The sequence below is a fragment of the Alnus glutinosa genome, chromosome 1, assembly GCF_958979055.1.
Source record: "Alnus glutinosa chromosome 1, dhAlnGlut1.1, whole genome shotgun sequence".
NCBI classification, from domain to species: domain Eukaryota; kingdom Viridiplantae; phylum Streptophyta; class Magnoliopsida; order Fagales; family Betulaceae; genus Alnus; species Alnus glutinosa.
In genome coordinates, this window is record NC_084886.1 from 18,878,955 (window position 1) to 18,894,948 (window position 15,994).

At 37.8% G+C, this 15,994-nt stretch overlaps 1 protein-coding gene across 3 annotated transcripts in view; it reads right to left on the minus strand.

Moving 5' to 3' along the window:
- Positions 1 to 5,118: 5,118 nt before the first annotated feature.
- Positions 5,119 to 15,994, minus strand: part of LOC133876166 (nuclear pore complex protein NUP160) — a 42,734-nt gene continuing 31,858 nt past the window's right edge. The window contains exons 18-28 of one of the 3 annotated variants that reach the window (XM_062314456.1): positions 13,866 to 13,934; positions 13,457 to 13,772; positions 13,123 to 13,248; positions 12,625 to 12,733; positions 12,455 to 12,526; positions 12,166 to 12,301; positions 11,780 to 11,887; positions 7,822 to 7,962; positions 5,812 to 5,985; positions 5,654 to 5,715; positions 5,119 to 5,539 (exon numbers count right to left, since the gene is read on the minus strand). In XM_062314456.1, coding sequence (XP_062170440.1) covers positions 5,674 to 5,715; positions 5,812 to 5,985; positions 7,822 to 7,962; positions 11,780 to 11,887; positions 12,166 to 12,301; positions 12,455 to 12,526; positions 12,625 to 12,733; positions 13,123 to 13,248; positions 13,457 to 13,772; positions 13,866 to 13,934 — 1,293 coding nt within the window. In that variant the 3' untranslated portion in view covers positions 5,119 to 5,539; positions 5,654 to 5,673. Of the gene's footprint in view, positions 5,716 to 5,811; positions 5,986 to 7,821; positions 7,963 to 11,779; positions 11,888 to 12,165; positions 12,302 to 12,454; positions 12,527 to 12,624; positions 12,734 to 13,122; positions 13,249 to 13,456; positions 13,773 to 13,865; positions 13,935 to 15,994 lie in introns of all 3 variants that reach the window. The other 2 variants (XM_062314459.1, XM_062314452.1) reach the window with 2 other exon arrangements.

Here is a 15,994-nt window from a genome sequence, read left to right on the forward strand (position 1 = left end):
ATCATGTGATGTACATATATAAGTATTAATAGTTATAGCTTTCTTCCACATAGTCTACTCAAGCCCTTAATCCTTTCTCGCTCAAGTTGGCACTGTCCGGTAGGACCTGTAGTACAATACCGGTGCTCCGGATATTGCCGAATATCGTTATGTACTAGCAGCCTGACCGAGTTCGACCTCAGGTGACCCATGCTACTAGCAAAGCCGAAATGATGACTCATCCATACATGGTGCGCCTGTCACAAATAATCATTAGATCCAAAGTCAAACATAAAAGTAAATTTCTATGATCATAAGGTCAAGACCATGCAATGGTAAGCACATGGTTGTTATCCCGTATAGTACAATGAACCATGTTATACAATGCAATTGTTCATTTATTATAAACCATATATAAGGAAATATTTGTTTGGAACAGTTATAAACATATTATAAAATATTTGTTTGGAACAATTATAAACATATTTTAAAAGTAAAGCATGCTCAGTCCACTTACATATCACACGTTAAAGTAAAAACAGTTCCATAAGCATTTATTTACCTTGGAATATTCTCCTCACTCTTAGACATCACGATCTCCGAGCTACTACAATACAGAATCTAAAGCAATAAACCATCACTGTAATGTCCAAGATTTTAATTAAGTGTTTAAAAAACAAATTAGACTAATTAAGTGAATAATTAAGTTAAGAATGGAAAATAACACTTAGAAACTTAAAGTTTGAATTTATGGGCTAGCGTTCGGACAAGGCATTTGCTGTGTCCGAACAGGTCAAGCAGTAATGTCCCCTTCTCTTCCATGTCCGGACGGCTTTGTGAACAGACTAGATCGAATATCCCAAGTTCAACACGCATCTGGATAACTTTGACAGAAAGTCCACTTCTTCATGTGCGTCTGAACTAGGCTTCAACGTGTCTGGGCAGTGTGACCCAAGAGTCATGATGTGCGGTTCACTCTGGCGTGTCTAGACAGGTCGGGATTTAAGTTAGTTGGATGCGTTTTTAGCTCACTTTTATCCCCCTTTCTCCCCTTCCAAACGAAAATCTCTCTTCTCTCTTGTAGGGCTTACACTCAAACCCTAAATCTTGATAGTTTGAAGCTTCTATACTCAAATCCGACACCGAAAACACAATCTTTGACACGAAATTATTGTTTTCACCAATTAGTTTGAGGTAAATGCATAAACCCTAGCTTTTCTTAGATTTTGTATTAATCCTTAAAGTTTGAAATTCATCTCTCAAATTTCTCCAGGTATTTTGTGTTTAATGGTGTTCTAGATAACTTCCAAGCGCCGGGTTCACCTTTGGGTGAGAAATAAATGTAAGATCAAAAGCCTAGATTTTATGTAAGTGTAATAAATTGGTGATTTGTGCGTCTAACCCTAGATTTTCTTATGGGTTAGTATTATTAGTTGTTGGGTTGTCAAATAAAACCTTAGAAATTCTATGGATTTCCATGGGTTATGGCTCTTGAGGCAAATCAAGAACCTAAGTGGGATTTAGAGTTAAAAATGTTGTGGGTTAGTTTTAATGTGTCATTCCAATGCGTAATGTAGTTGTACATTGCAAGGCTTACGTTGGAAATTCCTTCATAAGCCGTCCCTCAAGTTGCCTAGGTTTGTGTTTAATTCACTGAAAAAAGATATTAAGTCTTATGATTTAATGATATTACAAAATGTTATAAATGTTTAATTCAAGCCGACAATATTTTATGATGATGTATGTTTTATGAATGCTTACAATACCTTGAATTATGTTGAGATGTGATTTGATGACGGTTTATAAGTTTTAAAGTATGTCTTATGAAAATTAAGAACTGAGATAAGTTTTATAAGCTTTGTAATGAGTTAATGATTTCATAATGTGTTAGAAAATGTTATGAAAAGCATGTGATGTTAAATGATGCATATATGTATGATAGCATGAGCATGATAAATATGTCAGCATGATAGCATGAGCATGGAATGAAATCATGAATGATGAACGTAAGACTAAGGGTTAGAGTCATGTTAGCAGCACAAGTGTAAGACTAGGGGTTAGAGTCCCACCGACATCATCAACAAAACAAGGAAAACAGATGAAAGACAAGCAAGACATGATGATGATGTGTGACATGTTTTATTATGGATTCCATGCTAGATGTACCAGTATGTTTATCAGTTTGAATGGAACAGAACATATGTATATTATTATGACTAGATTACATATGATGATTTATAAGGCTTTGTGCTTAGATGTTTTTATATGCTTATGTTTTCCAAAAGTTTGGAAAGCTTGTATATGAGTATAACTGAGTATGATATTGTTTGTTTCTTGCTTAGATGTATGCATATGCTTGTATTTCTCAATGGTTTGAAAAGCTAGTATATGTATATAGTATGATGTAGATGATTGTGTGAGTGCTTCCAGGTGGGAGATTAGAACATGTATTTATATTAACAACTACATAGTATGAATTCATCTATTTATGGACTGCCAATATTTACCTTATTAGCTACGAAACGTTTTAAGAGTTAGTGTTTTACTAATGGTACCTGTTATTGTAAACGCATAGTAGAAAAAGATAAATGTTGGCTCAATACGAAAACTCAGTGAGTTATATACAATTGAGACCGTAGACTTATTATTCCATCTATGCGGACATAGCGACCACTACGATCATGTAGATGAAGATGTTTTGGTTGTATGTACCGCAAATGGCGATGAAGACCATGTGACTATGTATTTGGGATATTACGACTGTGGCATATCGCGACGGTCACATGGGCTGGACTTATGGATAGTCATCCTTTTGTGTAATATCATTATGTATATGGCAACGTGTCACATGGGACACCCTTTTGTATAACCATTCTTTTGATATGTAGACAATATTTGATTTAACCTTAAACATAAAGACAACTAAATTGCTCTGATGTTGTAAATATTCTATTTTAGTTAAAGTTAGAAGTTCCGCTAGTACATGTTTATTCTCTAATATGTTATACACATGTTATGAAATGTGTTGTGTTGATGTTGGCTTATGACTAATTTTCATACCACTGTGATGATCCGTTTTGTATAAAAAAATGGGTCATCACAGTTACACTAGGAATCATATGTTGAACCCTAATTACTTAATAAAAACCCTAATCATGTTACTTATGGACTTAATCAAAAGTTATGTGTCAAGGTTGATCGTTCGATCAACAAAGATCGAACATTCGGCTTCGAGATCGATCATTCAGCCAACAAGGATCAAACGTTCGACATAACCATTAGAATGTTCGATGACTGCCATAATACATGAAAAACCCAAAACTACTTCGTAAATTCATATGGGTATTTACCCAAAACTACTCCCCCTCTCTCTCTCTCTCTCTCTCTCTCTCTCCCTAGGGTTGCTGGTGAGAAGAAATGGCGAACATAAGGTTTACAAGAAATAAGGATGTCTTTTTTATATAGTATTTGCACGCTCAAAGGCTGAGGTAACTAAAAGATAAAAATGTTCGCAAACAAGGTCGAATGTTTGAGAGGAAACTTGGACGTTTGCTGTAAAGACAACACGATCATTCGAGAGGAAACTCGAACGTTTGGAGAAAAGACAATTTGATAGTTCGAGAGGAAATTCGAACGTGCCGAAATGAATAAAATGCAAAGTGTCAAAGGCTTTAAAGAATTTTATTTTATAGCATTTTGTCAAGAACCATTTATATGTGGCCTTCAATGTAGATATTTGATTTATAGATCGTGATTATTGTTTAAATTAAATTTATTTATTTTCGGAGTATTGCACATTCTCTTTTGTATTTATAGGGATAATTGCACCGTTGGTCCCTGTGGTATGTCATAATTATTTTTCACTTCCTATGGTTTAAAAAGTTCATGAGAGATCCCTGTGGTATGCAATAATTACGTTTTACTCCCTGGGTCGATTTTCCGTCCACAATTTTGACAGAATCTGTTAGCCCTACACGTCAGCGACACGTGTCGCCATCTTAATGATAAAATTAAAAAATAAATAAATAAACTTATTTTTTTTTAATAAAAAAAAAAAGAAAAGAAAAAAGGGCAAGCTTGGGGTGGTTGGGCCACCCCCAGCCAATGGGGGTGGCCTTCGGGACACCCCTAATAGATCTAGGGGTGGCCCGATGGCCACCCCCGGCCACTGGGGTGGCCGCGTGCCACCCCAGGCAGCCACGGCCACCCCCGGCGGCATTTGGGGGTGGCTGGGCCAACCCCTTGCCCCCATTTTTCTTTTTTCTTTTTTTTTTTTGAATTTTAATTTTTTTTTTAAAAAAAATAAGTATTTTTAATTTTTTTTTAAAAATAAGTATTTTTATTTATTTTTTAATAAATTTATATTATTTTATTAAGATTGGACATGTCAGCGTCACGTGTCACCAATAAGATGACGACACGTGGCACTGACGTGGCATTTGACAGAATCCGTTAAAAATTTTAACAGAATTTGACGTCAGTGATTAATTTGTAATTATTGCAAACCACAAGGATCTTCCATACACTTTTTAAACTATAGGAAGTAAAAAATAATTATGGCATACCACAAGGACTAATGGTGCAATTATCCCTTATAAATAAAAAGAAGGAAAAAGATATCCAATTTTTACCAAGAAAACTAAAGCTTAAGATTATTTTGATAATATATATATATATATATATATATATATATGGGAAATGTGCATATATATTATGATTTTTTTTTAATATTAGGAGTAAAGTATTTACTTGGTGAGGTTGTTATAGTCATAACCTGTTATGTTATTGGTCTAGATAATGGGTCTATCCATATAATAATTGGTATGATCCATATAATAAATGTAATGGGTCTAATAGGACCTATGTAATAGTCAGGTTTTGTCACTTGGTTAATGAACCCAGACTACCCAGTTGAATGGATTTTGTTATTTGTTCGTGGGGCTAATTGGCTGGTCTATATAAAGAAGGCCAAGTCTATGTAAAAAGCAGGGAAAAAGATAAATCAAGTTTTTTCATTTTCTTTCTAATAGGAGGCTGGGGGTGTAAAGCCGGCCGGTAACCGGGTAATCGGCCAACCAATTTGATACTCAGTTGAAAATAACCGGTAACCGGCCCTACCAGAACAGTTACCAGTTTAGAAAATATTGAAACCAGTTATTTAAATTGTATATATGAATAAATTGTACATAGTAGAGAGTAAACTAAAGCCTGCTTTGAGAGGGAATTAACAATACATTATCTTCTTTAAATACAAAAAAATAAAATAAAGAGAGAGAAGGCTTCTAAGGGTCCAGTATGAGCTCTCCAGTCTCCCAAACTGCTCAGAGGTCGGGTCTCCGAACTTCAACACAAAGAGCCAATGTTTTTGGTATCATAGCCACCAGTCCTTTTTCCAATCTTGAAGACAGCCAGAGGAGCAATCAAAATGTATGCACCCATGAGTAGATGATCTCTCATTGTAGTGTATATCACCAACATAAGGGGTTAGCGATGCCTTCCAACTATTCTACAATATTCACATATTATGCATTTTCTGCTGATTCTGCAAAACGAGGCCCAACTGGGGAAAAAAACAAGAATAATAGATAAATCCGCACCATCATTAACCCTCTGGTGCAAATTTATGGACTCAAAAAATGAGGCTTGTCTTTTACTAGGCATCAAGTATCAGCACCTATCCTTTGCTGCAATTTTCTAACGGACAGCTGAAGGTGCATCATCTGAATCCACCCTTAGCTGTAAAAACAGACAAAAAAAAAAAAAAAAAAATGAAAGGCAATTCAGACACAGCAACAGAGTTGATCCAATGAAAAAACTTTATACTGCGCATACCAGCTGAAGATGCTTCTGCAAAGCTCCATGTAATAGCCCTTTGAGCTTATCACAATGGTCTACCATGCGGCCACAACTGATGAATTCCTCAAGCTGGTAACATAGGCGCTCAATTGCTGTGTATGGAAACCAAACGGCAAAAGGTCTTTTCCGATTTATTATATCAGCTGGCCTCTGCAGAAGGGCAGAAGGTTGTTAATGGCAACATCCTTAGCAAATAACTTAGCAGAAGGACAAGATAGGTATTCTGCTGATCGGTGGTAAGAACGATTCAGCCATTTCAGTATAATGTGGTCAATTTGGAGAGAGGAGTTGTAGGATTTCTGATGCTGTTGACCTTCATCAGCATGCTATTTAATTTTTACATATTTTAAACTTTTAGATTGTAATTCTTTAGGAGTAGCTTTGTTACACTCCTTGTCTTTAGGCTTTCTTCTTTATCTAATACAGTTAGTTTATATATTAGAAAAAAGAAAAAAGAAAAAAAAAAAGGCCGAATATTTTTTATCTAAACCAGCAAGAATGAATGTGTAAATCATAAATTCAGTAATAATTGAGCTAAAGAATGAAACAAATGAATTTGCATATTGGAAAGTTTTTCAGTAATTACCATTATTTGCAATAACTTTGACCTGATACAGAGATGCACCAAATATACCTAATGCTCCGTGCACCACAGACAGACAATCTATTGTTCTTTAAAATTTAGTATCAGCATCTGTACTATTATCACCTTCATCAGATGGACCTTTTTTTTTTTTATTTTCTTAGTTTCATTTTTTTATCCTTCTGACTGATTTTGTTGAAATCTTCAGCATAGGTTAACTGACATGTAGACATCAATGAAGGATGTTAAGATTGTTACTCTGAATGCATTATTTATGCTTGGCTCTCAGATTTTCGTTAATGCGTTTTAGGGGATGTTTTTGGTTTTTGGTTTGAAAAAGTGTTTTGATGTGATAGAAAGATTAAAACAGTTTTGAGAAGTGTTTTCTGGTAGGGTCCAAATTTGAGAAAATGTTTTTTATTTTATTTTTATTATCATTATTTTCTTTTTATAGAATACACCTGCTTATTTTGAGAAACTCAAACAATTGTAAAGCCCTACTTGCAAATAAATAAATAAATAAAAAAGAGAAAAAAAAGGTGCAGCCACCGCTCCAATTACGACCACCCTAATCTTCTTCTTTGAAAAAAATAAAATAAAATAAAACAATAAGTTAGCTCTTACCAGTTACCTCTGCAAAAGTCAAGCACATGTTTTATCAAAATATTCCTACAACAAGGAAATAAGACAAAAAACCAAAGTGTTTTGTGTTTTGAGCTGTTTGTTAATATATTTGTTTTGAGAATAGAAAACAGAAACTTCAACAAAGCGAGCTTATAAAGCATTCTACAACTTTATTTGATAAAAAATAATCGTAACAATTACTAAAATGTTTTGGCCCTTGGGGGTGACCGAACCACCCCAAGGCTAAATGGGGGTGGTAGGGCCATTGGGTTGGTTTAGCCACCCCTACATTTTTTTTTTTTACAAAAAAAAAAAAAAAGTCTCAAAATATATATATATATATATATATATATATATATATGGCAGCCACGTGTCACAATTTTAATGGTGCCATGTGTCGCTAACGTGGAAATCCATCAGTTTTGGACGGAGGTACCATTTCCGTCTTTTCACATAGCACAGGTACCACCTATGAAAAAAAATGAAAACTGAGAGGGCAAAAAATAAAAGTGTTAAACTACAGGGGGCAAAAGGTATTTAACCATTTTTTTTATTGCTAGGACTTAACATAGGCTACTTGGTTTATTAATTCTATCTTTTATTTAGTGGTTCGAATAAGCATATTAATTGAGTTTATGACAAAATGCAATGGCATAAATACTATAAAAATTTTAGAAAGACATTGTCCCAAACAAAACAAATAGACTAGCAGGAATGCATACAAAATTAGTTTAGCTGTAAGAGGCTTAAACAAGCAATGAAAAGAGACTGGGTTTTACCGCTGATGCAAACGATTCTATGTAATCAAGTAACAGATTTGTAGCTTCTGTATATCGACCGTAATCAACATAGAGCTGAAACAAGGATGCAGGATTTGATTCTTTACCAGTCATCCCCCACATCCTTTCCCTTCGACCATCCTGTCACAAATCATGTGAACATACATAAGGTGGAGCATAAGTTCATATCCAATCTAGCAATGGAAACTCATCTGTCTCATTTAAAAATATAAGAAAATAGCACTAACAAGAAAGGAATAAATTATGTGGTATATTGCGTGCAAATAGGTCAGTTAGATCCAGGTATGATAGAGGTTCAGAATACTTTCCCAAGAATGCAATGTATTACCAATTTCTAGAAGTTGTCAACACATCCATTTTGTACTATATATACATATTACTTCATTGCGACACCGCCCGTGAGCTTTGGAGCTTCATGTTTTCTTTATTTGGAGTTGAATGGGTCATGCCACAAACGGTGTTGGATTTGTTGACTACTTGGGGTGCGTCTTTTGGGCATGGCCTAGCTAAAAAATCTTGGCGGTTAGTTCCTCACTGTGTTTTGTGGAGCATTTGGCGGAAGCAGAATGCGAGGCTTTTTGAAGATGTAGAGACTGTAATGGTACTGTTAAGGAAGCGTGTGCTTAACACGCTATTTCTTTGGTTAGCGTCCCGTCTTTGCCACCTAGGTGTTTTTACTTTTGTAGACTTTCTAAATTTATTACCTGTTCCTCCCTTTTAGGGGCGCTCTTGTATACTTCACGTGTATTAGGGTTGCGCCCCTTTGCGCTTTATTGATAAATTTGAAATTACTTATCAATATATATATATAATTTTATGCGATGTGAGAATGATGCTGAGCAAGAAGAATCCCCTAATCAAGTCTTAAGTGATGCTGATGTAAAGCAGAACTGTTTGCAAGTCTCTAGACTTCTTGAGAAAGAAAAAGAAAATTAAAAACAGAATTAAGGAAAAAGATTTTTGAAATGAAAAGTAACAGGTACTTTCATCAAACCAGTGGGAAAAGCATATTTTGATAGAGAAATAACATTTCTGCAACTTGAGGAAGGTTTTCAACAAGAGGTACACCTAGAAATACCCTCAACTATAGGTCGATTAAATAGCTGAGATTAAAAGCTTTTAGAGAAAAATGCCTCCTAGGGAGCTTTGTTGAGCCATGAAACAAAGAAGCCCTCTGTCCCTCTGTCCCTCTTTCCAAGATCCCAATCACACACCAGCGACCCCAAGATATCTTCTCCTTCATCAACCACTAGATTTCTCGCAGTCGGGGCCATGTAAATCGCCTTGAGGTGGAGTAGCTGCAGCAACCCGTCCCGGGGTTGCTGTAAATCTTTCCTCTTATTGGTGGTGAATGGCTCAGATGAGTTGAGGATGGTGGAAAAGAGGAAAGGTTTTTCTGGATTTGTTCTGTTAAGCTCGCGATGCAGCATGTGGCTGGTTTCAATGGTGGAAGAGGTGTTGCGCAGCACTGTTTCGGAGGATTTTGTTAAATCCTTTAGGGAAGACTCAAAGGTAAGAATCGTTCGAAGTGGTGAGAACAGATGTGGTCGATTTTGGAGGTGGCGGTCTACGCCGGGTGGTCAAAGAGGGATGATCATGTTTCCTGAAGGCTGAGATGGGCGGGGCTAGAGTCGTGTTTCCGGGGAATTGAGTAAAGCCTTGACTTTTCTTGAAGCCACGGTCAAGACTCTGTTTGCTGGTTACGCTCCGGTAGGCGATTGCCTGGGAAAGGCAGCGGGCCCCCTGTCGTTCGAGGATGTGGTGCGTTTGAAGCCTACCTTCCCTTTCATCGGTGGTGGGCTTCTGGTTTAGTCGCCAGAGGTGGCTTGGTGTGAGGTGGAGAAGCTTCTTCCGCTGAGTCTGGAGCAAGCGAAGGTCCGGCAAGTGGTTGATTGTTCCGCCTTGGAGACATCCTCGATTGTTCCTTTGGGTATTGTCCGTCATATTAATGGCTCCTTGGATCGAAGCAACAAAAGAGATTCCAGGTTTTGAAGCAGTAGCAGAGGCTCCAGTTGAGGCAGGCATGACGTCGTGTGTGCAGGTGAAGCTCAGGGGCAAGAGGGGAAAGGGATTTTCAGGAAGCTTCTTGAGATCTTTGGTTTCTGGGTGGATTGGGTTTGTGGGTCCAAACGTAATTTGGACAAGTTTTTTCCTGTTGGGCTGAAACACTTCTTAGGCAATAGGGGCTTGGGTTGAGTTTTTAAGAGAGCTTATTTTGTGGTTAGAAGGGACCGGTTACGAGTTGGATCCAAGAAATGGGGCTTTAGGTCAAGCGTTAAGAAGGCCAATAAGTCGGGTCTTGTTCCAGGTTCTGGTTCCGATTCTTTCTCAGCAAGTGTGGGTTTTGATCTCTCGGGTCAGGGCATCTCCTCGCCTTCAGCGGCCTTTTCTCCGGTGCCGGAAGCGGTGGGTTCTCCTGGTCAGTCGTCTGGTGCGCCGATGGCTTCTCGGGCGGTCGTTGAGTCGCCCCCGGTCGAGTTTGCTTCAGTGGGGTCTGGTTTCTCGTCCTAGTTAGCGTCCACTAGCCGGGTGTCTTCTCCGATGTCTCCAAATTCCGCCTGTGGTGCTTCTAGTCTGGCTGGGTCTTTGTCCAAGACGGGCGAGGTCTCTGCTATATCGGGTCCAGCATCATCTTCACTGGTCCCTCCCCTCTCTTCTCCAGAGTTGTTGAGCCAGTGCCTTGGTTCTCTTGCCCCGGATCTAGTTTTTGTCTGTGACTTCTCAGGGGTCTTGTGTTCTTCGCAACAAGCTTCTCCTGCTTTTCCCCAGGCTTGGAAAGCAGGCTGTGGTCAGCTTTTCCTGGTGATTCCTCAGGGGCAAAAGAGTTGGGTGAACGGCTTCGTCTCTCGCTTCCCTTGATGTCGGAGTCTGGGGCGCCTATCTATCCTTCGGAGTCTAAGTCGGTGATGAGGTATTCTCGGAAGCGAAAGGATGTACAGCTGAACAAGTTTTTGTTAGCCGAGTCTTTGGCGACGATCACTGCCTCTCCTTCTCCGTTGGGCCATCATCCATCGCTACCTTTGGAGTCCGTGGCAGTTAGGTAGCCTCAGGTCAGCTTTTGTCGGCATGGGTTCCTTCTTCTGCGTAGCCGTTCTTCCCCACCGGTTGAGGTAGGTGAATCTTAGAGCGAAGGTGTTTCCAAAGAGGTTGTAGGTTCTCCGAGGCAGTGTTCAACGCTACGCTATGCCTTCAAACTGTAGGGATTTCCTTTGCGGGGAACGTAAAAGGTGTTTTGGATGTCATGGTTCAAGTGGTTGAGGGGCAGCGCCTTAAAGTTCCACTCTTCATAACCTTGAGTGCGATATCAATTATGATACTAGGAGTCTTGGTTCTACTCGGAGCAAAAGCAAGAGGGTTGATGTGATGTAATGTTATAGAGGGTTTTTGGGTTTTTGTTGGGGTGCTTTGGGTTTTCTGCTGTGGTTGGGTCTTTGTGGGTGTTTTTTTCTTGTTTCTCTCTATTTTTGCGTCTTTTTGTATACTCCTTGTATCCTCAGGTGTGCTTTCATCTTTTATAAAAAATTTCTTACTTAAAAAAAAAAAAAAAAAAATCTTTCGGAGTTAATGACTTTACTCAAACCGTCAAATGTTTTCACTAAATATGTAATATTTGAAGAAAAAGAAAGAAACCACCAGACTCAATAAAATATGACTTTTTGACCTCTCGTATGATAGACATTAGCGTACTCTTGATGGTAATCCCGTTTTATCTCGTATGATAGACATTAGCGTACTCTTGATGGTAATCCCGTTTTATCTCCCTCCCTCCCTCCCTCCCTCTCTCTCTCTCTCTCTCAGAAGTTAATACGGAGAAACTAAAGATGCATAAGCTGTTTAATGGAAAAGGTATATAAAGTTTAAAGCTACAAGGTGGTTCATCTTATACTTAATTAGTTAATTTCCCCTAGAGAATTCAATTTCTGGCTAGAAAAAGTACCTTGAACATTTGAACCAGCCAAAGAGGCAATTCAATCTGAGGATCAGCGCAAAGAAAAGTTTCAGCAACAATTACTGGTAATTTGGCATGAAAAGCCCTGTATCTTTCCTGCAATTTATAAATATATCACAAGGTAAAAGTAAGGTGGAGAAATAATTTATGCACAGAAAAGAGAATATGCACAGAAAATATTACCCATCAATCACATATGACGACGACTAATGTGTAAGTACATCAAGTAAATATGATATACTTTGAAACATTTTGAAAAGGAAAATTAAACTTGTACTATTTATAATAAGAAGGTTGCAAATAAAAGAGAAAAATCATCTTTAGAGGTCAAGGAGAAGCTGAAAAGACAAATTAAGGATGCAGAAGATACGAACAAGATAAATCTCAAGAGTTTCCCATTGACTATTCCCCTTAGATTGTTGATCTGCAGGAACCATATCAGGTGAACCATGAACAACCATTTCAGTCTTTGATGACATCAACAAAAGACCATGTGTCCTGACATCTTCCCTGAAAGTTATAAATCACGTAATGTTACATTCACTATTGAAATTCATGCAGGCTAACAACCAAATTGAATATAAAAATCCAACACATTTCAGATGTGTAATTCAAAAGAAAATAAAGTAAAGCTTATACTAACTAGGAAAAGACTAATTTTACCGAACGCATGAAGAATCTACTTTATTTTGACAGCATTTCAATGACATAGCGCAGAAAACTCTTTCTAGTTCCCTGAGAAGAAAGGCTCCAGGTCACATTTACAGGCATGCCAAAAGAAGAATTCATGATTGTAACAACATTAAACTGCAACATAAGCACACTAACCACACCTTTTCAATGCTGAACCCTTGAAGAATCTTAAAAGAACTGTAAAGGCCATATCATATAAATTTTTCTGGACCAGAAGATCGACCAAATCTGATGGTGCTTTGTGAACTTCTGAAGAAAAGAGGGAGAGGGAGAGAGTGAGAGAGAAAGAGGGAGAGGAAAGCAAACATTGAAAAATTCTTTAGATCAGATTGTAAGGTGGACATTCCAAAATGATTGATCAATACCCCTTACCATCTAACATGGAGGCGCTTAAACACAATAGTTCTAATACCAAATGAACCTTCAGTCAACTATGGAAATGAGTTAACTTTTTGGAGTTTTAAGGCCAAATAGATGAATACAAGGATTAGAAATCTTGTTTCCTTATCAGAAACTTGAAAATGAGATTACTTGTGATATTTATCGATGGTCAACTGCTTCAGAAAGAATATATATACAAGATATCACAAGGTTGTACCAGAAAATTGTCCATTTGACAAGAAATCACAAACTTTTACCAGTAAATGTCCATTTGACGCTCGCCAAAGAAAGCAAATATTCTGCTGAAGTTAGCACGAACTCATTCTCAAGTTTCTCAATATCAATATAAGACTGCCACCTTTGAGGCTGATCGTCATTGCTGGCTGCCGCAGCAAAAACAGAACATATTATTGACTCAAATGAAGCATTATAAAGTACATGTTAAAAGTCCATATATCTGATAAAAAGTCAACCACGAAGGATGCAAGATAAACATGTGGCACTTACGACAACAATAAAAATGTAAATATAACAGGAGAACTGAAAAAAAAAAAAAAAAAAAAAAAAAAAAAATTTGGTTATGTTATTTACTCTTCTCCTCCGTTGTCCTAGCCTTTTTGCGAGGATAATGCTCGTTGTGAAGAGAATTTCCCTCAAGCAAAGGATCAATCCAAGCATACATAGGATGAACAAGACACAGAGCATTGATAGCAGCAGAGAGCCCATTCAGCCTCTCTTGCAGCACCAGTGAAGTGTACAGGTACTCTTTCAGAGCTGCTTCAGTTCTCAAACGAGCTGAATATAGGTATATGTAACCGGCTGCCCTTCGCCAGTTATGTCGGTGCATTTCAAACGCATATAGCAACTTATATGAGTTTGGCTTTGCCAAAATATCAGATCGCTCTGCCTACATATTTCAGAGTAAAAATGTTATCAACATTAATCTGCTGGAAACTACATCAGGAATAAAGCAGACAGTCTGTTTGCAACTAGGACACACCTTCCAGGCAAGCTCTTGTTCCACTTTATCACTTAAGCCAATGAAGGGAAGTTGACCACCACAAAGAATCTGCAATCAATAAAAAAATTAATGAAACTCTTTAGCAACAGCTTGATTGGAAAAAAAAATTTGATAGGTAATATAGAAATAGCATTAAAAAGCATAAGGCGCCCCTAAGCATACACCAAAACAGAAAGAAAACAAAAAACAAAGGAAAACACCCTCAAAAACCCGAAGACAGAAGAACCCCCAAAAAGCCCACTACGGAAACTCAACGCCCACAAATAGACCTAGGCTACATTACAACTACACGAGCCCTCTTGCCTTTCACCCCGCTACAGATAATTAGCCTTTATACAAGGTAATTATCCATCCGCATTCAACACAACAGACCATTTTCCTATATTACAGCAAATACTACGATATACAACTCTAATACTGTGTCAAAAGATGATATATGTAGGTAGCATGCAGGAAACAAAGCATTGTGAACCGGAACTTTAAAAAAAGTTGATCGAAGAAGCAGAAATCAGGGTGTGATAAAGCACTATACTGATATGACATGTCACTTTCAAAAGCTTTAATGTCTGAAACAGTGGGGATATGTTAATTACTAAGTATCTTTTAACAAAACGTTATTTTTATTTTTAAAAAAAAATGAATAATAAACACCAAAAGATATAAAGCAGGTGAATAATAATACCTTTTTTTTTATATAAATAATGTCATATCATTTTTTTTTTTTTTGATAAGTAAGAAATTTTATTAAAAAAGCGTAAGGCGCCCCTAAGTAACCAACAAGAGTATACAAAGGAACAACCAAAGCCAACTCACAAAGAAAACCAACAAGCCCAAAAGAGTTAAACCCTAAGACCCAAAAGGATCACTCAAAAGCAACCCACAAAACAAACCCAACTAAACCAGAAGGAAAACACCCAAAACCCGAAGACAAAACACCTCAACAACACCCACAAAGGCCTTTCTTTTTGCGAGCTATCATCTCGTCCAGATGACCAAGAACTCCTGACGGTTACCCTCATCCAACGCCCAGTCCAAGGACAGCCTTTCCTAAAACTCAATACCCTTCTTCCAAACATCAGCCTCCCAAACAACATCTAATCTAACATCCCGTAAGGTAGGATGTTGAGAGCATGCCACTAGTTCGTCTGCCGGTGATGTAGACAAACCAGAGGAATGCCATATCATTAAAAAGCGCAGAGGGGCGCAACCCTAGTACACAGGAAGTATACAAAAGTGTCCCTACTCAAAGGAAACATAGGAGTAGAAATTTAAAAACTCTACAAACGTAACATGACTCGGGGTATGAGCCGAGACCCATGCAAATAACATATTAAGCACATTTCGACACAACTCCAACACCGGCATTTCTACATCTTCTAAATGTCGTGCATTCCTCTTACACCAAATCCCCACATAACACACAAATGAACCTGCTTCCAAATTTGTTAAACTTGACCACGACCATGCGAATTGCCCCAACTACTCAACAAATCCAGCACCCGTCGAGGCATGACCCACTCCACACCAAACAACCTATAGAAAAAAACTCCAGATATCATGTGCAAAAGCATAGTGAAGTAAGAGGTGTTCAATGGATTCCCCACTCTTCTTGCACATACAGCACCACTTTAAATAGCAAAAGAACACAACTCATGATCCATGTTTGACATCTATAGAGATTTGAAATTTTGAAGGTCACTAACTTTCTAAAACCCTAGACCCCATGTTTTACATTTAAACTTTCCATATCTTCCAAGTAAAAAGATTTTCTTGGAAAGATAACAAGTAACCGCGGGGGGGGGGGGGGGGGGGGGGGTTTGTATAATGTGTCCTCCCTGATGTACATTTGAACTCTCATTTTTTCCCAGGATTTTTTTTTTTCTTTCCTTTTTTGCTCCAAATGCATCCCTGCCATACCTATGCCATATCTGAGCCAAATTTATACCATATCTATGTTGTATCCAAGCCATATCCTGCTGCATCTGTGACGAAATCAATGACAAACTGATAATTCTTTTTTTATTTATAGATATGTAAATGACACATATCTTGTCGCATCCCAACATTTTCATATCATACACGTATAAGATTGAAGTAAAGTGGGTGTT